The sequence below is a fragment of the Apis mellifera genome, linkage group LG5, assembly GCF_003254395.2.
Source record: "Apis mellifera strain DH4 linkage group LG5, Amel_HAv3.1, whole genome shotgun sequence".
NCBI lineage: Eukaryota > Metazoa > Arthropoda > Insecta > Hymenoptera > Apidae > Apis > Apis mellifera.
Window position 1 is genome coordinate 10,038,357 of NC_037642.1, and position 22,720 is coordinate 10,061,076.

At 36.6% G+C, this 22,720-nt stretch overlaps 3 protein-coding genes across 6 annotated transcripts in view; 2 read left to right on the forward strand and 1 right to left on the reverse strand.

Annotated features, from left to right (window-relative positions):
- The window catches only part of LOC100576965, a 165,299-nt gene that overhangs the window by 8,602 nt on the left and 133,977 nt on the right, over positions 1–22,720 (reverse strand). The window contains exon 1 of one of the 4 annotated variants that reach the window (XM_016912129.2): positions 6,523–6,614. The exons of the other annotated variants lie outside the window; for them this stretch is intronic. The gene's annotated coding sequence lies outside the window, so the exon portion shown is untranslated. Of the gene's footprint in view, positions 1–6,522; positions 6,615–22,720 lie in introns of those variants that run through there. 4 annotated transcript variants of the gene reach the window in all.
- Positions 196–4,426, forward strand: LOC102654740 (tetratricopeptide repeat protein 25-like; the record flags this gene model as incomplete). The annotated part of the gene is made up of 5 exons (XM_026441060.1): positions 196–481; positions 2,115–2,541; positions 2,646–2,909; positions 3,067–3,868; positions 4,196–4,426. Coding segments are annotated over 4 exons (1,605 nt in total), but the record flags the coding sequence as incomplete, so codon positions are not given.
- On the forward strand, positions 4,743–12,176 carry LOC100579007 (tetratricopeptide repeat protein 25). The gene is made up of 4 exons (XM_006567789.3): positions 4,743–4,978; positions 6,553–6,813; positions 7,791–8,392; positions 9,463–12,176. Exons 1-4 carry the CDS (start codon positions 4,791–4,793, stop codon positions 10,743–10,745), a joined length of 2,334 nt encoding a protein of 777 aa, XP_006567852.3. The 5' UTR covers positions 4,743–4,790; the 3' UTR covers positions 10,746–12,176.

Here is a 22,720-nt window from a genome sequence, read left to right on the forward strand (position 1 = left end):
TCTTAGAATATTCTCAGATATCAAATTCGATTCGAAAATTTACAAAATTTACAAGTTTCAGAGAATCGTAATTTTCTTCTTCTTTTATTAATAATCTTTAGGTTAATTTATCCACGAATCAACTTTCCACGAATGAAGTTGAATTAAAGTTTCATTGAGCTTCGTTATTATTGTTATTAATTAATTAATCGCTTCGTTTCAGATCCAACTTATTCACACGTGAAGCACATACAGTTGCAAACCCTGTTTGCCATCGGTGAGTTCGAATACAGTTTGATACACGCTCACCAAGGGTTTCGAAAACACCCGACCACGGAATTGGAGCACGGCATACTGCAGGGGAACGAGACCATCGAGGACTGCATCGGGATAGACACCTCGCCGATAACTCTTCAACTTCTTTATCCGTGGATACGCGAGCTCCAAGAGTATCGCAAGTATTTGGTGGAGAAGCTGAAGGAGGAGGTGGACGAGCTCGCAGGTATGACATTTGGACGCGTTTTATAATTAAAAATTTCCAAAATTGTTGCAGATCTTTCCTCGCAAGCATTGATTCGATTTGACTTTCTAAAAAAAAAAGAAAATTAAATAAATAAATAATGATTCGATCGATAAATTTTTGGTTTCGTTGATTTTTTTTCGTCTCGATCTCGAGGAGGACGATTTTTGTTTAAAAGAAGGAAAAGGAAAGAGGGGGTTTAACTTCGTTAAAAGCGCAACCGTGGCTCGTTACAACGTTTTAATCCCTCCTCGTGACGTCACCTGCTTCAGTTGCTAACGAGCAATACCTGATTATAATACTAGTTCGATAAATCGAGAATCTCGAGCGATATTTCGAAAAAGATAATCAATTTTAATCCTCGAAATTTTAATCCTTGGCTAATAATATTTCGCTTCTGTTCTTAATAAAGTTAATAAAAGAAATATATAGGAATATAGGTGGAGAGATAAATGTGGAGATCCTCTTCCAATCCAGAAAAGGTTCTACCTTTTTCTAATTTTCTTATGTATTTTCCAGGTTTCAAATTTGAAATTTTAGAGCGATTCTTTGCAAATTTGTAAAGAAAGAGAAGTCAAAATTGTATTATCTTCCAGGCATATAATTAATAATAAAGTTAATTCATAGGAATATAAATAATACATAGATAAATGTTGAAGTTCTTTTCTTTTTCTGCAAAAGAAAATTCTAATTTTCTTATATACTTTCAAATTTTAGAACGATTCTTTGCAAATTTGTAAAGAAAATTCAAAATTGTATTATCTTCATATATATAGTTAATAATAAATTTAATTTCAGATATTGGAATATAGATCCTTTCCTTTTTCTGTAAGAGAAAATTTTAATTTTCTTATGTACTTTCAAATTTTAAATTCTTTGCAAATTTGTAAATAAAATTCAAAATTATATTTTCCTTCAGGTATGTAATAATAAAGTTAATTCATAAGAATATAAATAATGCACAGATAAATGTTAAAGTCCTTTTCTTTTTCTGCAAAAGAAAATTCTAATTAATAATAAATTTAATTTCAGATATTGGAATATCCTTTTTTTTTTCTGCAAGAGAAAATTTTAATTTTCTTACGTACTTTCAAATTTTAGAACGATTCTTTGCAAATTTTTAAAGAAAAATTGTATTATCCTCCAGGCATATAATTAATAATAAAGTTAATTCATAAGAATATGAATAATGCATAGATAAATTGAAGTCCTTTTCTTTTTCTAATTTTTCGAGATTTGAAATTTTCAAACGATTCTTTTCAAACTGTAATAAGAATTCAAAATTATATTATCCTTCAGGCATATAATTAATAATAAAGTTAATTCATAGGAATATAAATAATGCATAGATAAATGTTGAAGTCCTTTTCTTTTTCGAGATTTGAAATTTTCGAACGATTCTTTTCAAACTGTAAGAAGAATTCAAAATTATATTACTGTAATAGTAAACTTAATTCGAAATATAAGAAATGTAGATAAGATAAATGCTGAAAACTCAAATTTTCTTATTTTCAAGAATTTCTATTTTTCATTTTCAAATTCTCTTCAAAGCTTCTTCAAAAATTCTTTACTCAAAAGATTCGCAAGAAAAATAAAAAGTCACATCACGTTGCAGGCATAGAAGAGGAGCAATCCAAGTTCAAAGTGAACGACCCTATCGCCCAGGCGGAGCTATGGTTCAAAAAGTTGCAGCTCATCTTCTCCCAGATTTATATGGGACACTTGGCCAAGGACAAGGAATTCCTGCAATTTCTGGCCGAGAATCCCGAGAAATACGACTCCCCTAATAAAGAGAGCTCCATTATGCTTAACGACATGATATGGAGAAATTACAAGAGGTGCCTTCGCAGGCAGAACGTTCTGCGGATGCGGCAACCTCTTTACGTGATGTTGTTCAAGCGGAGGCTTAAACCGGAGGGGTTCAGAAGGGCCCTGGAGGCCGAGAAGAAGCTGAAGAAGAACCTCATCATCGTGCAAGCCGACTTCTTGCTCAATCGCCTGCACGAAATTAGAATGAAAAAGGATTACATCGAGTTCTTCAGGTAATTCGTTAAATCGATCTTTCGAGCTTTCTTTTTCCCCCTCTCTCTCTAAATATCCAAAGAAGAAACACACTCTCCATTATTATAAAAATTTATTAATTCAGAATGGTGGACTGGATAAAGGACAAACTGGACTCGTTCTCCAGCAAGATGTTCCCCTTAAAGGAGAAGTGTTTGAACGTGCTTTACAACATGATCGCGTGGACCTACATAGACTCGCGCAATGTGACCAACATACAAGATTTAAACCTGAAGAAGATATACCTGAAACACCATCTGGGTATTCGGGTGGCCGAATTGCCACGAGACGTAGATATCGGTTGGATAAAAGCCATCGATAGGAAAGAGGCTCTCAAAACGTACCGCAGGTTCGTCCCTCCTTCAATCTTTCCCTCCTTTCGCTCTAATCTCAAAGAGTATCTTAACATCATTCAATCTTTCTCTTCTTTCACTCTAATCTCAAAGAATATCTTAACATCATTCATCTTAACCTCTCCCTCCTTTCTCTCTTCAATCTCGTTACAGGAGATTGGCGATGGCGTCCGAGCCGTTGGAGCTGGCCTGGCTTTTCCACGAGCTGTGCAAGTACTTGATCGACATCCGCCGCTACGACCTGGCCAGATTCTACGGGAAGAAGGCCCGGGACATGGGCCAGGAGGCGCAGAACGAGCAATGGATGCTCAATTCCCAACACCTGTTCATCCGCATAGAGATATGCCAGAATTACAGGAACGAGGCGAAGGAGGCCGCGCTGATCGCGTTGGCCAGCTCGAAGAAGCTCGGCCTCGACTTCCTCGTCGATTTCTACAAACGGGCCGTCGAGATAATCGACGACATAGACATGGAGAAGCTGCTCGCGTTCGACGCGATCGCCGCCAGGCAACAGCTCATATTGAACCTGATGCCCGAGGACATGAAGGCGGAGGTGGATTTCCTTTGGAGGCGGATGGAGGCGGTCCCGGCGAGGAGGAGGATGTCCGTGATGCCAGGTTGCAAACCCGTGGACAAGAAGTTCAAACTGCCCTGCAAGAGGAAGACAATAATGCTGCAACCGCCGAAAGATCCGGATATTGAGATGAGGAGGGCGATGCTGGCCCAGTTCGAGCCTTCCAAGGAGAGGCCTGGCTTCATCGATTTCGACCAATACGATTAATAAATGGTCGCAAGTGAAAGCGATACGATTACACGATTTATCCATTATTCGTTCCCTCGAAATAGTGGGAGACGAAGCAGCGGGAACAGCGGAGGATCTCCTCCAAGTTTCGTCGATGCTCGACGAAGAAGGCAATCGACGAGTTTCCGAGCGTGGAAACTTTGGGGGACCAAGGTCAGATTTTTGCCAGATTTCTCTCCAACTCTCGTTCCAAGTTTTTCTCGATCGAAGAAAAGAGAGAGAGACAGAGAGAGAGAGAGAGAGAGAGAGAGAGAGAGAGAGAGAGAGAGAGAGAAAGAGAGAGAGGGAGAGATAAATAAATAATTGTCGGATCTCTAAAAGTTTTCCAAAGTTTTGAAGCGACGACGTTTAACGTCTGAGCCAATTTTTCTCGACCCCTTAAGAGAGGGATAATCTTGGGACGGTGTTCTCGAGGACGAGCGACAATCTTCTCGAGCGAGCGAGTCGCAAGCGTGTACAACGCCTTATCTTCTTTTTCAGGTTTCCACGTTGGGAAAGATGGGATTTTGATGGAGGCTGGATTTTCCACGCGGACCTCTGGAAAATTGCGCCGGCTAATAGGATAAGTTCCACTCTTCGTTGCCTGCGTTTCAACCCCCATTTCGATTTAAATGGATAAATCGAATTCCTTCCGTGAAAGTCCAATTGTGAAAATCAGATTTGTTCAAGTAGAAAATAAAATTTCCATGTAATTTGTGTGAATGTACAGTATGGTGGAAAATACAGTTGTATATATAATATATATATATATATATATATATATATATATATAAATTTATAGTTCAATTCTTTCGCATTGTTTCGTTTGGATGGACATTAAAAAATAATTAATTCGAATTTGATCATCTATGATTAAAGATGGGAGAAGGGATCGAGTTATCTGAAAAAGTTTCTAAAAATAATTTTCACAAACATAAATAATATATAATATAAATAATAATATAAATAATATAATAATATAATTTTCACAAAAATAATAATTGGCAAACTTCAAAGCACGAGGGAGAGGAGGGAGGGGGGGATTAACGGCTCATTTCAACTTCGACCAGACGAACGTCAACATCACTCCTTTTAAATGGCGGTCCTCACGAGCAGAAGCCTGAAAGACGATCTCGAGGATTTGAACGACACGAGGAAAGCGATCGAGAATGCGGAATGCCGTGCCCGCCTCGATCACAAGAGGACCGATTCCAAGCAAAATTTGAAAAATAACCGGGAGTATGCCCAAGCTCTGCACCGTGAGGCGGATCAGTTGTACCGCAGGCAAGATTTCCTCTTTTTCTTTTCTTTTCTTTTTTTTTTTTTTTTGGATCCGCGACTTTTTAAACAAAAATCGTAAAATCGACTCGAGATACCCGCCCAACGTCACTTTTAAGCGGCGGCCAATATCGGAAAGTTGACGTTTTCAATCCTCGCCAGTCCATCTCCAATTTCACTTCGATTCCAGTTTCGTACGCGATCGCATAACCAAAACACCATCACTTAGATAGTATAACTCGCCTACTTCCTGTGTAAACATTTATTCTCGACGTTTTGTAATTGTAATTTTGTTTCATAGAGATATATGGGTTGAAAAATTAAATTAGAACGAGTGGAAAGAAAGAGAGGAACAATTACGTGGAAGAAAATCCGGATCAGGTTATCTGAATTGCGTATATTCAATATAAATAATATATATATATATTCAATAACGTCGATAACGAGATGAATTTTTAGAGAGAGAGATAGAGAGATTAATTAAGCGTCGAGGTAACAATATTTATTTTTACCGATATATAATTAAAGATTAAAATTTATTCCTTTGAAATGGAATAAAATTGACGTCGTATACAAAAATGAAATCTCTAATTCGTAAGATTCAATTCAAGATCGAATTCTTTCTAATAATTAGGTCCAATTGATCGTTAATATTACATAATCGTCCAATCGTGAAATTTCTCGTACACGATACACATAACCTATGTTATATACATCGATGTTTTTGTTACGCTCGATGGAGATTTTTCACGGGGAGGGAGACCACGTGACCGCGTTTAAACCACGGAGGTTTGAGTTACTTTACCGACTGGCTACGATTACGGAAGTTTATACTCTGTCATACGATAGGTAACCAGACACGGCTACCCATTTCCAATTCGAATTATATGCACGATGATGGAGCGCGTTTATAAACCGAAGATGCCTCTTGCGTTCTTCGCGAGTTCATGAATCATCCTCGAGCAACGCCCACTGTTTTGACGCGCGTCTGTTATTAATAACCAACCGCGCGTATCTCTCCCACGTGAAATTATTATACGTGTCTTCGTTAACGGAGAAACGAAACTCTCTATACACAAAGGTGCATGCGTTCCAAAATACGATCTATCTAGACCTATTTTGAGATCATTTTAGGATCCTACGATTGGAATATCGTAGCGTGGAATCGAGATTATTTAAATTTTCCACGTCTTCCAATTGGTGGCATTGCCACGAGAAACGACCAATAGTGGTTCGAATAATGTATATAAAATAAAACTAGCAAATATTTAATCGTAACTATATCATTTTTAATGTTATAATCCATATTTAAAAAAAGTTATAATAGTTTATTCAAATATTTTCTTTTTTATTCTATTTATTAATTAATGCAACGTTAATTTTTTTTTTTATATAAATTTACATACATTTCTACGTTACATTTCTAACGAAATGATAAATTACAATAAAATTGTTTTCTAAAAATTAAATCACAAGCTGAAAATCGGAAAAGAATCATTTTGTTCGAGCCACGTTTTTGCGCAATTACATTCGTTTAAACGAATCGATACCTGTAGATAAACGCGTCTTCGAATTTGCAGCGGCGATTACGAGTCGGCATTGGTGCTTTACCATAGAGCGGCCAACTTGTACCCAAAGGACAGTAGTCACGGTGTCGCGGCGAGGAGGACGGCGGCGACGATAAGCTCCTGCAACAATCCATCGAAAGCCGTGAGGAAAGTTTCACCTCTGATCTCTGGAGAACAATTGACCGCAGCCCTGTGTCCTGAAACCGCCGCCATCATAGCGAACGAGAAGCTGAAGAAATCGCCGGAACCCGCCACGATCCCCGAGGTACTCAGGTACGTTCCTTTTTTTTTTCATCAAATTTTCTAATTACAATCAACAATTTTATATTTCTAATTCAATTAGGGAAGAATAATACACGGATGGATCATTTTTAGTTAATTTAGTATAACCAATAACTAACCTAAGCAAACATAACCTAACTTAATAACAGAGTATTAACAGAATAATATAGAGAATAATACACGGATAGATCATTTTTAGTTAATTTAATATAAACTAATTTAATATTATATAATTTATATTATTATATTATATTATTATATATAATATATTATATTATATTATATTATTTATATTATATAATTTATATATAATTTAATATTAACCAATAAAATAAATAATCTAACCAAACATAACCTAACTTAATAACAGAGTGTTCGTGTATTATTCAGTCTGACGATTTTCCTAATTACATCACATCTGTCTATTCTTTGAGAATATATTCTAGAGATATTCGATGATTAAAGTATTCGAACCGTCAGACATCGTTGCTTTCTTTTTTTCCATCAAATTTTCTAATTACAATTAATTCTAATTACAATCAATAATTTTATATTTCTAATTCAATAGGGAAAATTAATACACGAATGGATCATTTTTAGTTAATTTAGTATAACCAATAACTAACCTAAGCAAACATAACCTAACTTAATAACATAGTATTCGTGTATCATTCAGTCTGACAATTTTCCTAATTACGCCTCGTCACATCTATTCCACGAGAATATATTCTAGAGATATTCGATGATTAAAGTATTCGAGCCGTCAGGCATCGTGGCTTATGAATTTCGAAGCCTCGACGTCAATAGGGACGTGAAAAGCCTCGAGATTCGACGTGGCGTATCGATGCGAACAACAACATACGAATCTAAATTGCGCATTGTTCCGAAATTTCCAACGTTTACAATATCAAATCCTATAAATATATACAATAACGTGATACGAATTTCTCTTTCCAATTGTGAAACAGCTACTTCGACAATCACAAAAGCTACTGGAAAACTCAACCGTCCCCCCGCGTGTCGAGCAATCAGCTGACAAAATCGAAAATGGCGCACAAACAGATGAACAATCTCGCCGAGACATCGTTGAAGAATCTCCAAGCGTCGTTCGACTCTGGAAAAATGTCGTCCGCGTTGAAGATCGCCCAGGATTTGCTGCTCGTCTCGGGCGGTTTCCATGATCCCACGCGTTACCAAATAGCGGCCTACCATTACCTTTCCCTGATCCACGTCGCCCTGGGAAGGCACGATCGCGCCGTGTGCAGCGTGTCCCGTTTGATCCGTTTGTCGAAGAGCACCGCGGACGTGAATCTGTTATGCCGCTCGTTGGTCACGTTGGGCAAGGTGCACCTCAGCTTCGGCCATCTTGAGGCGGCCGCCAAGGCGTGGGAGCATCTGGCCAAGGATCTGAAGAAACCCATCCCGGTCGCTTGGATCAGGCACGAGATTGGAAGATGCTATTTGGAGACTGGCAAGTACGAGAGGGCGATGGAGATGGGTTTCAGGTGCGTGGACGCGGCCACGAAAGGTAATTCTAAGAAGTGGATGCTGAACGGAAGGTTGTTGATAGGTGAGGTTATAATTATTTATTATCGATCGCAAGACGTGATTTGTTTGACAAAATTTAATAATTGAAGCTACGAATAAAAGTTACTTCATTGCTCGAATGAGCATAATCGTTGATGATAATTTAAGATAATTGCAAGAGAAATGGAGATTATATTTAAATATAATATTAATATAATAATATTATATAATTTATATTATTATATATAATTATATAATATATAATGTATAATATTATATTTATTTAATCGCTTGAAGTAACTTTATTCGAAATTTTTAACTTGGTTAAGTTTCTCAACTTGTCGCCATTAAAAAAGGCGCGTTTCTATTAAGATATACATACTGTTCACTGATGGAAATAATAAATCTCGTGAATTTGATTGGTTAATTTAATATCATCTATTTTCCGTATTCTCAATGCATTAAAATTTCAACGTATCGATACGATGTATAAAAATTATTTTTATTTTTCTTAATGTTAATTTGATATTGTGTAATTTCGTATTCGAGCAAGGAATACTGATATATAAATATTTTTCGAAAATATTCCAGCTTCCATGATTATCCAAACGTAATTCGACTAATGAGAATAATTTTTACGATTTTAAATATTCAAATTGTCAGCTTCTTTTTACCATTACGTAGCGCGAGGATTGTCGACGAAGCGTCTGAAATGGAGATAGGCGACCCCTCTTGCCCCGGTCCCGTCCCGCGAGACTCCTTTCCACCAGTGAACGGTACAACAGCGCCATCTCTACGACACGTAGAGGTATACGCGAATTACGCGAATCTGACTCGCGTAGAAGGGTTTACCTCGATTAATTCTTTCTCCAACTCTACCTATTGTTAAACGATAATCCCATTATATCCCTTTTCCCCTCGCTATCTATATCCAATCTTTCTATTCTTTTATTCTTCCTTTTAATTTAATCTCCGCGCGAAATATAAACCGAGTGTAAAAATACAAGTAATTTTAGAGGAGGAGGGAAAGGAATAAAAATTACCGAGTACAAAAATTCCAAAATCCCAAATCCGTTCCCACTTTTTCTTTTTCCTCTCCCCTCCCTGCCAAAGGTCAAAGCCTGGCCAAATTAGGAAGATTCGTGGAGTCGTTGGAGGAGCTGCAAGTAGCCGCGAAGATCACCGAGGAGGAGGGGGACACACCGATGATGTCGTACATTCGCGATCTCATCGACCAGGTGGCGCACGCTCTCCGCATGATCCCGTTCAAGAACGGGAGCTACGAGATCGTTGCCTCTGCGATCTCGCAGGACCAGGCGTCGGCTAACCAGAACGTGAACCTGTTCGTGAGCGAGCAAACGGTGATAACAACCGTCTTCTCCCAGAGGAAGCTGATCACGGGCGGGCGAAGGGAGGACGAGTCTGGGAACGAGGGGGGGATAACGGAACGGACCGTGGACGAACCGTTGACAACGGAAGCGTCGACGTACGATCTCCGTTCCGATCTCGAGGAGGAGGAGGAGGAGGAGGAGAAGATGGAGGAGGAGGAGGAGGAGGGAGGCGGTGGGAACTCCACGTTCAGAGTGAAGAAATCATCGTCCTCGGATCGTAGGAAGGGAAGAATTTCGCCCTCGCCCTCTAAATCCTCCTCCCTCTCCTCCTCCCCCTTTTACTCGCCGAAAATTAAGGAGGCGAAGGAGAAGAGAAAACCCAGGGAAAGAGCCCAGAAGAAGATCGTGGATGGGGGGAAGAACAAGAACGAGGAGGAGGGGGATGAGGACGAGGATGAGGAAGAAGAGGAAGAGGAGGAAGAAGAGGAAGAGGAGGAAGAGGAAGAGGAAGAAGAGGAAGAGGAAGAGGTTGAAGAGGAGGAGGAGGGGGAAGAGGAATTGAAGAACGAGAGCAGCAAAACCTCGTTGAGAAGCGGCAACACAATGGGAACTTACGTGATAGAGGAGGGGGCAGCGTTGGAGAAAGCGGCAGCGGAGGAGGAGGAGGAGCAGGTGAGCGACAACGAGGGGGGGGTGGTGGACGGTGTGGTGGCGAGGATGGCGGGGGGAAGGACGCCCATCAAGTTGAGCGAGTTTGGCGATAAGATGGCGCAGAGAGGGGATATGATGGACGCTTTGCGAGTAATCGAGGAGTTGGGGGAGAAGAACGAGGTGGAATTGTTGGAGATGCTCAAGGAGATGCTGTTCCCCAACGATAATGATAAAGGTGGAAGGCAAGGAGATTTCAGCGACTCGGGGGGGGATGGATTCCGGAACCCGAGATTGGGACAGGATAGGCAGAACGCGAATAATACTCGCTCGATCGTGATCGCGTTGCCCTCGAGCCCGCGCAAATGTCACGCCAACGGGGATTTTAACGATTGTGATATACCGTTGGAATTTTGATCAATTGATGCGGTGCTCCATTGTGTGGCGACACGATCGTGTTTTATATATATACGTACATATACATATATATATATATTTTTTTTTTTTACTCTCGTGATCGTGTAAGATTTGTCTAGTCTCTTTATGTATTATTTCGATCCATTTTTTTTTTTTTTTTTAATGTCATTATATTATACGTGGAAATCTTCTAGAGAATATGTCGCACGAGATTTCTTTTTTTTTTTTCCACCTTTTTAGGGAGGCAGGAGAAAACTTTGTCTCGAATTGAAAATTGCTCAATGTAAATCAACGAGTGTCGAGTTTTTTTTAATTATTATTATTATTATTATTATTATATATCGGTTAATATTTTTCCCATTTTCAAATCGTACTAAGTTTTATAAGTATATATATATATATATATTATATACACATTAATAAAGAAGAAGACAAGTCCAATAATAATTTTTCGATTTATCCAATCCGATTCTTCTTTAAGAGAAGGATCAGTTTATTTATCATTATTTACTCTTTTTTTCTCGATCCTGAGATCCTTTATAAGATCAATTATCTTCTCTTGTTCTGGAAAAATGGAAGGATCGAATAACGATATGAAAATACGTTGAACGTATAAAATCCTTCAACGAGATCTTTCGAGATTCAATTTCTTCAGATAAAGATCTGTAGACTATGGATACGGATGAATTTTCAACAGACGCGTTTCATGGACGAGATTGGAAATGTGCGTGGACGGAGGGGGGGGGGGAGAGGGGAGTCGTGGAGAATATAAAAGGAGGGAGAAAGGTACTTGTGCGTGCTACCTGTTGAGCTACCCTATGTGTGTTCTCGCCAGGCCTCTTTTGTACGGTCATCAAGGCGGCCGGAATGGCGCTCCTCGTGTTTTTCAAGCGGCGTGAGAAAGGCAACCGGACCGACCACTTGAATCCTCACTGTTTTACCCCTTGCCGGGGTGCACAAGGAATGTTTGCAGCTTCTCTTAAGGGATCTTGTCGCCGTTATTTTAAACGTAACGTGGACTGCAGAGAGACTGCTGTTGCACGTTTAATTAATACAATTGGTAGACAGTAAAATTATCCAGGATTATTTTATTTCTGTTAAAATGCTGTAGGAGAGGAATTAGAAAAGTTAAAATTTTAAATTTATAATCTTCTTGGCTTGTTAATAAGATTATATATTTTTATTATGGTGTAATAGGTAGAAGAGAGAAATTGAATTTTTAATTTTCTAATGTTGTCTGTATATAGTCTGTTCTCTTTTTTAGATTAAAATTTTAACAGAATTCTCTCGATTCTTTCGTGTGTATAACATAATATGGGATTATACATTTCTATTATGGTTTAATAACTGGAAGAAAGAAATTGAATTTTTAATTTTCTATGTGTAGTCTCTTCTTTAAGTTAAAATTTTTACAGAATTCTCTCGATTCTTTTGTATATGTAATATAATATGTAGGATGATATATTTTTAGTATTATGGTGTAATGGCTACAAAAGAAAAGTTGGACTTTTAATTTTCTAATGTTGTCTATAGTTTGTTAGATATTTCTTCTTTAAGTTAAAATTTTAACAGGATCCTCCTCTTTCGTATACATATAATATAATATAGGATTAAATATTTCTATTATAGTGTAATAACTACAAGAAAAGTTGGACTTTTAATTTTTTAATGTTGTCTATGTATAGTCTCTTAGATATTTGTTTTTTAAGTTAAAATTTTAACAGGATCCTCCTCTTTCATATATATATAATATAATATAGGATTAAATATTTCTATTATAGTGTAATAGTTACAAAAGAAAAATTGGACTTTTAATTTTCTAATGTTGTCTATGTATAATTTCTTCTTTAAGTTAAAATTTTAACAGGATCCTCCTCTTTCGTATACATATAATATAATATAGGATTAAATATTTCTATTATGATATAATAGTTACAAAAGTTGGACTTTCAATTTTCCAATACATTGTCTATAATCAGTCGCAAAAATGTATGGTCACTTATTGGATCTCTTCTTTTCAATTCCTCGATTCGTGTTATCTTTGAAAAAAAAAAAAAAAAATTTGAAATTTCCCTTTTTGACGACACGAGTACAATTGGAGAGAATGGAGTAGAACGGGATGTGACGCGTTTCATGAAATTTTTAACACTCGAGACTCGAGAGATCTCTCGAAACGCGTCACCGCGAATCCATTCAAAAACTTTTGGCACGCGCCAAAAGTTGAACGAAGCCATCGACGATTATTTTCCCTATCATCCACGCGAAAATTGATTTTCGAACATGTAATTGACCGTTTCCAGTTTCCAGAATTCAATTTGAATTTCGTCAAAGCGCGAACGGGTTAAAAATTTACATCAATCGTTTGCGCGACGCGTTTATTTTCGACACGTGAAATAGAAAAACACTGTGGATTTTTCCACTGTGAAATTTGATCAATTTTGACAAAAAGGCAACACCTTTGCACGATTATACCACGAAACCTGGAACTTTCTAAAAACGATATCTCGTATAACTCGTTAAATTTCTAAAAAAACAAGATATTTCTTGAAATTGCTTCGAGGATAAGAATTACGAAGCTAATTATCGCATCAAAAACATAAAGCGAATTTTAAATATTAAGAGAAAATCGATTGAACGATGAAACGATTATTCGAGAAATTTTTCCCCTCTATAAATCATCAATTTTATCAAGGATCATTTATCAGATTCAATTCACTTAAAAAATAAAATTAACAACGTTCATTGTTATTGGAGAACTGGCTAGCTAAAAAAAAAAAAAAAGTGAGTGGACAACGCGGATTCGAAAATTGATTTCACCTGTATGTATCGAATCACGCTCAATTTATTCCCCCTTGGGAATTGTTTGATCCTAAATGACCAGTTTTTCTTTCTTTTTTTATTATTTTACTTTTTTTTTGTTTTACGAACGATTACGCTTGTAAAACAATAACCGTCCCATCCACGGAGATAAATTTTACACGCGATTTTGAATCGAGCGGACAAAAGAGTTGAAAAAACTGGAAACTGCCAATACTCTGATTGTTATGAACAGGGAGTACATTTGGGGTGGATGGTATTTTTCATCCCCTCTTTTTTTCGATATAACCAAGTTCGAGTCCATTGTGCACGAACAATATAATACTCGCGCGTCCCCTCGTTTTTATCCCCCCCTCTCTCTCCTTTTTTTCTTCTTTATTTTCTTTATTTCGTCTTTCCAAGTGAAACATTGATTCAACCATGATCCACAGTCACCGAGATAAAATGAATAATGCATTTTATTCCCGGCCTCTTTTTCGAGCACAATGAAGGTTTCGTTCGAAGGGAGACGAGAGCGTGACGATGATGCTGAGCAACGACGAGGTAATAAATACCTAACGACGAGAGAGCCGACATTATATACGGTTGGAGAATTGGAAAAAAAAAACGATTCGATCCCTGCTCGCTTAATTTTCACGGGAACAATGCCGAATTTAACACCTCTAGGTTTATTTCAATTAAAACATTAGAGGCGGATCAAAGCGCGATTCAAGGTGTTAATTAATATTCTTTTGTAACCTTTTTCTGGATCAACGTTGAGCAATTTCTCTCCTGTATTCTTTGCTTAAAAAATTCGTTCGTTTCCAGCTCGAACATTTCAAAATTTTAAATTTTGGAATAGGAAGGGAATGTATTCTACCTATTTATTTGTTCAAGTCTGATTTGCAAATCAAATCAGGAATAGCACGAAGGAACGAGGCGAGCGCTTTGGAGGAAGTCGTGTAGACCCCGGGCCGGGGTTCACCGCCACGGGGCCTCCATTCTCATTAATACGTTTGCACGTCAGAAATGAATTAAACTGAACGTATCTTGAAACTTGAAATCCAAAATGCTTTCTCGATACTCGTTAAATTTATTAAAGATTTTATAAACGTTTAAAAATATATTAGGAACAAATAACGACAGAACTCGTTCCAACTCTCGCGGAAAGCATTTTGAAATTCATCGAAATCGACGAAACTCTCCAGTTCGAAACTCTGGTTCCTGGCTTGGGAAAATTATAAGCCCCGCGTTCGCCGTTGTTCCGCTACACCGTGTATTTGTGTTCCATCCGATTTAACCGAGTGTACAACGAGTGCAACAGCTGACTTGCCCCAACACATGCACCAGATGCTCTCTCTGCTTCCTGCAGTTTTACATTTTCCTATTCGTCCGCGGGTCGAGGATAACGTTACGGGAAATCGATAAGCGGGGGCTTTGCAGTCGAGGATGCAGATATCGCCGGCAGCCAACGGCGAAGAAGAAGCCGTAGCTACGATCCGCAAAAAGCGTAACTACATGTATCTGGATCTGTGTGAATATATCGATGAGAAGCGTGAAGCGTTTTTGTGACGAAGATCGATGGAGTTGAAATAATAATATTAATAATAATAAAAATAATAAAAATAATTTCTACAATGTTTTATTATAATAATAAAATTGGCAGAATTTATTTTTGATAGATAGGGTCTATCTAGATGGATATTGATAAATTTTTTCATGAGGATCGATGGAATTGAAATAATATATATGTTCAATATATTTCGTAGAATATTCTAAAATATTTAGATAGATTATTCTTTGATTTTTAAAATTGACAGAATTCATGAAAAATTTTGTTTTTTAAATATTTTTACCATTTCTTTTAGTCTCTTTGTATTTTTATTTTATTCGTATTTCCTAATGGAAACATGAAATATGGATTTGAATATCTAATCTGAAGAGTTATGTATGTTCGTATGAATATCGTAATAACATGCACATGTAATGAATATATTGTTATATTCTTAGTTTCTTTCTTTTAATATTTTAAATCGTTATAGACACGTGTCATTTTTCTTTTGTTTTTAAAGTTAATTTTATCATTTTATCTTTTATCATTATTAACATTATTGTTAATAATTTCGATGCTCTGGAACTTTTTTATCTTAAGAAATTAATATAGAAAGCAGATTGAAAGAAACGAAAAGAAAAACAAAGAAACAAAGGTAATCTAAAAATACATATCATTTAGATAATTTCTGTGAATGGAAGTTCGTTTAAAAAAAATATTACTATACCACGATTATCGAATTTTCGCAAATTCTGAATGAAAGGTAAAATACTTACGCGAAGCATATAAAAACCCATTACGTTTCCACGGATTCTCTTTATGCGGAATAACGTTTGAAATAAAACTTTCGAGTATTTCAATTCACAACTTTCCCCGTACATTATTCCCTTTTCCTCTTTGTTATACCTTTTCCTCTTTTTCACGATGTAACAACTGACCGAGAGTCAAAAATTAAAAAAAAAAAAGAAAGAAGAATCGCAGAACATGATTCCCCCAGAATGGAAACAGCGTCGAAAAGTAACTCTCGTCGTAAAATTAGATGAACCGTGGGTTTTTGAAAATTTGATGGCGCGACGGGAATCACCGGAAGTCTCGTCACGTAACATAATTACGAAATTCGGGTCGAGGATGAATTTCGTTGGAATATTTATGATGCGCCACGATTCGGGTAATCAGATACGGAAAACTTTGTCGGTAATTTACCATGCGAGCCGTTTCACCAAAGTCCTCCGACCAAATAACGAGCGAATAATCTTCCCGTGGGAAAATTTCGTTATCGAAAAATAAAAGAAATCGGTGCAAAAAAAAGGGAACTTCATTTGTGCGGACGGAGAACAAACAATATAACTTGACGATCTAATCTAACCTTATAACCTTTATATAACCTTTATAACCTTTATAACTTTATAAATTCGATATGTAATTAAACCTAACCTATAATTTATACACGTATACGTATTTAACGAATTTTTTAAATAGTTCGTGTAACAAAAGCCTACTTTATTCCTCTATTAATTATAATTTTTCCTTCGAATAAAAAATAGTAAAAGTAAAATGATAAAAATTCGAAAATATTTCACGAAATATTTTATCTAAAATGTATTACGAGATTAATGATTAATCGTTAATACGTTTAGAAATTTCCTCGAGAGAATTTGTATTACGAGATTCGAAAAAGTTAATCAAAGAAAGAGAAGGTTTTATTCGTGACCGAGCAACAATAAAGTTTCGAATTAGATTCGTGCAAGCAGGTATACGACTCGCAGGAGATCCACCACGCCATCTAATCCCGTTACTTCCAAATAATCTTTTCCAAGCTTCACGAGACGATCGAGGAGATTTTCTTGCGGCGGATAGAGAATGGAAAACAATCGATGAAAATTGTAGAATATGGAAGAGGATAAGCGAACAGTCTCTCGTTTATTCCTTTTTGTATTGACTTTAGAAATCGACTCGATTTTATCGAGAAAAATATATAATTACGGAAATTATACGAAAATTTCTCTTCCATGTATTTCCAAAATAAATTAAAAAAAAAATACGAGAGTACATATTATTTTTTTAGAAAAATAAACAAATAAAAAATTTTAAATATATCACACTTTCAAACGTATTATCTCTCGATTTACATTTCACATTTAGCCCATCTCATTAGCAATGCAATCATCATTTGTTACGTTAAAAAAACGTAATATGTATACACGTGTAAATCATAACATAGATATAACTTTCCTATTTTTTTTCCACGATTTATCTCTCGAATACAAAACGAGGAGAGAAAACGTTTCGAAAGCTCTTTCTTCTCCAGTTCTTCAAAACGATTTTCGTAGTCGATCTTTCGATATCCACGTTTCGAGCACTCTCCTCCTCCTCTTTCTCTCTCTCTCTCTCCTTGTCCAGCTTCTCCTCGATGCGACTCTCGGCCCCCACGCGACCTTTTCAATCCTTTCAACCAGCGGAAAAAGCGTCTCGTTACTGGTTGGAGCCAAGACAGAACAAGAAATACGCCTTCGCAGGTATTACTGTCCCCTTATTTATACGTCGTGTATAAGATGCCTCGAGCTTTCTTTCTCCTCCTCCGGCTCGAGAATCGATGGCCAGAAAAACGACGCAGAAAAGACGTTGCTCGAACGTCGTTGCAAATGCTTCAACATTTCTCTTATGAACGAGGGGCAACAAGTTGGCGAAATGTTACTCTTAAAGGCTCTCTTTTAGGAATTTCTGAAAAGATAGGCGTTTTATTTGAGAAGAATAGATGTTAGAACATTGATGGAAATAAGAGGAAGAAAAGGATTTCTCTTGGAATTTTTCATTTTTTCACAAAAATCATTCGCTGTGCTGTGTCTTGCAATTCTTATTATTAGAACTTTTTATTCATCTGTTCCTTATTGATATTTCATTATACATTTTAGGTAAAATATTTTCTGAAATATTATTTTTTAATCGAAATTATTAATTTGTAGAGTAAAAGGCTTTTATTACACGAATTATTTAAATATTTGTTAAATATATTACAGGTTTGTTGAACAGGATAAGTTATTAGATTAAAATCATTTTATATTAATACAAACTTTTATTACTTTAATTATTTATTTAAATTTATATTCTTGCTTTAATATTTCGAATTAAGAAGAATCATTTTTCGCATCGAGTTTATTTTGCCTCGAAAACATATTATTTATTTAATGAATTTATCGATGTTTCATTCCTCAATCCTCGATTAATTTGCGATTACTAATGGCGGTTCCTCTCCAACTTGGAACTCGACGTAGATTAACCCAAAGTGAACTCTGCACAGCTTGATTCAGCTTCAGTGTCAAGCATCGATTCATCCATTCGAGACGAGCTTCACATACGAATTACCCGCGAATAATTATTCTTAACCATCCTCGACGTTTCGCCCTAAACTCCACTATTTTGCTTGAGAATTAAACCTCCTCTCTCGATTCTCGAATCTAATTTCGAAGGGGAAAAAAAAAACCCGACACGAGAATAACCGATCTTTATCGATTTTTACTCGTCCACGAGGCCGATAAACATCGTTAACATAGTAGTCGAACAGCTAATTAACTTTGGACGGCGCTTTGTTCGTTGTTGCGAGGCTCGAGAGGCAAACTGCAGTGTAAATTGCATTGCCAATTAATATGCCGCGCACATAGACGGGGAACCGATTTAAAAACCGATACATCCCGATCGTTGGCGCTTCCATCACCAGATGGAGACACCTTCCATGTTTTATTTACCTTTCTTTTTATATTTGCAGGAATAGAGAAATGTCAGAGGTGAGAGAGGTGACGGAAGGTGAAAGGTGATCTTCGTGTCTTTGAGGATGATTTCTTTTTTTTTTTCTCTCTCTCTTTCGCTTTGAAAGAACGGTAGTCGGGATAGCTTTTGAGAAGATTAGGATTGGAAATTGTAAATTAATTGCAACGTGCATTTTTAACCTTTTCTTCGACTTCATTTCGTTATTTATTTAGTTTGAATGGAATATTTTAAAAGAACGTATTCACTTTGTTGCTTGTCGATCGATCATTTTATTATAAAGAAAACAATAAATAATTTTATTATATTATTTTTTTTTGAAAAATCGCAACTTTAAGTCGTGAAGAAAATCGCTCGTATTTTTTTCTTTAAATCAACAACAATGGAGTCGTTTCCATCGAGTTGCTCAAAAAGCGTTTGTCAAATTGTTGTTGGAAAGGAGGGAGGAACAAAAGGCACGAAGTGAATGAAAATCTCTTATTGTTATTCCTCCGTCTCGCGGCTTCTTCAGTCTTCGTAGTTGTTTTCGTGTTCGCGCGGAGCATAAAGGCGGAGTCGCGTCCGTATTGTCCGCGAGAAATCGCGGCAACGTGGCGAAAATAAATATTTGCGAAAACAATGGAGCATCGGGTATAGGCACAGACAGGCGACGAGCACCATCCAGCTCGATAGAATCGCTCGAAAATTCCATCAAAAGTCCATTCAATCCAACGTTCGAGCAATCGTTCGACCGACGATAGTTTCTGTTTTTTTTTTTTTTTTCCACTTTTCCAGCATTTCTCCATGTGTTGTCACTCGTTCGTTCGTTCGTTCACTCTCGATCCATTTCCACTCCGTTCCATTTCTCTGAACAGGAGAGGACAAGGACGAGTTTCCGTTTAATTGATCCCAGTATGATCGTTTATTTTTGGAAAATGGAACGAAATTCATTCCTCGATGAAACGTGTTTCTTCTTATTCCTGCGATATTAATTTCTTTTCTTGAATATTCCAAATATTTTTCGTTCTGTTTTGGAAACTAATAATCACTGTGTCGTCATTATTTGATAACGTGGGTAACAAATGTTCTATAGTAATAGAATTAATGGTAGAGGTGGTGCAAAGGGTTTCAAAAATTCTTTGGAAGGGTTTGAGAGAAAAAAATTGAAGGAAATACAATTCTTTTGATTAGACATTCAGGTTCAATGAAAGCCATCATTCGATACTTAGCAATATCGACGGTAATTATTTTCAAAGAACGATGAAAATCTAATAATAGGAGGAGTTCTTTGGAAAGATGAAAGGTTAAAGTCATCATTTACTTGACGATAATTATCCTTGAAAACAGTGACAAAACCCAGATAGAGGAATGGAAAATTCTTTGATTGCATATTCAGCCAAGTTCATTTTACCTTTTCTCTTATTGAAGCCATCACTCATTTAGTAGCATCAATGATCAATTATTCTTGAAAACGATGATGAGAAAATTCAGTGAAAAGAGTATAAAAAGCAAATACTTAAAGCCATCACTTATTTAGCAATATTGTTCTTGAAAATGTTGATTGAAAATATTCTTAGGGGGATGAAATAATTTTTTTGAAAAGATCAAAGAAAAGAAAACTGAAGAAAATACAGTTCTTTGATTAGATAATCAAACTCATCTTATTTTTTCTCTTATTATTAAATCCATCATCCGTTTGACAACATCACTAATAAAAAAAGATTAAATATTTGATCTGTCTTTTCCTCTCTTAAAGCCATCACTCATTATTTACCAATATCAATTGTTCCAAAAAATGGTGACAAAATTCACTTTTTCAGAGAGATGAAATGATTTCTTCGAAAAGATCATTGAAGTTATCTTTTCTCTTATCTTAGCAACATCAATGATAATCATTTTTGAAAACATTGATGAAAAAAGAATAAAAAGATTAAATACTTGATCTGTCTTTTCCTTCCTTAAAGCCATCACTCATTATTTATATATCAATCGTTCCAGAAAACGGTGACAAAATTCACTTTCTTAAAGAGATGAAATGATTTCTTTGAAAAGATCATTGAAGTTATCTTTTCTCTTATCTTAGCAACATCAATGATAATCATTTTTGAAAACATTGATGAAAAAAGAATAAAAAGATTAAATACTTGATCTGTCTTTTCCTTCCTTAAAGCCATCACTCATTATTTATATGTCAATATCAATCGTTCCAGAAAACGGCGACAAAATTTACTTTCTCAGAGAGATGAAATGATTTTCTTTTTTTTTTGAAAAGATTATTGAAGAGAATACAGTTATCTTATGGAAGCCATTACTCAACATCGTCGATAATCGTCCTCCTGGAAAGAAAGGTGACAATCTAATGCCAGTGGGATGAAACGGGGGTTTAGGAGGTTCTTTGGAAAGGTTGAGAAGGAAGTGAAGTTGTGGGAAATACGGTTCGCCTGGTTCGAGGAATCTCGTTATTTCTCGTCCTTGCCGCGAGCATTCCTCCTCTTTGAGACGCGGCGAATTTTCAGGGAATAGAAGGGGACGATCTGGTATCTGGTCGAATTATAACAAGTAAGTCGTGGCCACGACAATCGTTTTGGAAAAACGACCAGTTTGGAAAAATCTAGTCCCTCTCTTCTCCGAATTTCCATTTGCTCTGCATTTCCGTCACACGGATTGCGCTTCCGACCTTCTTAAGAATTCCTAACCAACCCAGGAATAGAATTTCTCTCTCAACTTTTTCCGCCTTGATCCCTGTATATTTTATATTTCATCGTTTCGATGGATTTTCAAATTTTCTAAATTTGAATTTCCCGCCAAATCGAATAATTTATCGAAATATTAAAATATCAATCTTTTCTTTCCCCTGCCTACTTAAACGATCATTCTTATCCCTTATAATAAGAATTATTAACGTGATAATATCGAAGAAATTAATAAATATTTGTTCGATTCGTTTACAAGATTGATATTCAGTTCTAAAATCTTCCAGGACCGCCTGTGGATAGGCAATCGGCGTGACGACGATACTCTGAACGAAGGAACCAAATGAGACAGATTTTAAAATAAAAGGAAACTTTAATCACGAAAATATCACGATTCGAAAATATCCAATAATAACTCCCACCCTCGATCACCCACCCTCAATTATATACCTTTAACATTTGAATCCACATTGAAAGTGTTACACGTGTCAATCATCATGTAAATATCACATGTACAGTATTTCGTACGAATGCAACTCGTCGGTGAATTTTACGACGAGGGATTAAAGCGTTATCATTTAGGCAGGCGATACGGAATAATTGAGAGCGGGCGTGAAAGCCATTTCGAGGAGGGTGGATCTCGGTATTAATCGGTCCTGTGTCTCGCGTTACAATACCTCGCCTAGGTCACGTGTTGTGTCTCTCTTTCGCGACGAGGAGAGAGAGAAGAAAAAAAGGAGGATAAAAGGATGAACGAGGCGAGGAGAATTCGGCTCGAGGACGATACGAATGAAAAAAAGAAAAAAAGGAAAGAGGATTATTTATTAAAGAGCAACCTCGTTGCTCGGACAGGCCGGAGGGATTTTTTTCGGGGGAAGGGAATCTTTTAATAAAACGCAGTCTGTCATACTCGAGATCTGGCACACGATCGAGATGTATAAAAAGAAAAAATTCGAGGAAAAATAAGGAAGATAAAATTCAAGGATACACGTGTAATATGTGTAAAAAATTTTTCCTTTTCGATTGATATTTCGATTCTGACCTTTCCGGAATAATGTATAAATAAATATAAAAAGAGGGTTGGCTCGGATGAAATCGGAGGGAGAATTTTCCACGGGGCAAGGATGTTCCAATTTTTGAACTATTTTTTTTTTTTTTTTTCTCTAAGCAAGCATGAAAGGAAACAAGCTCGT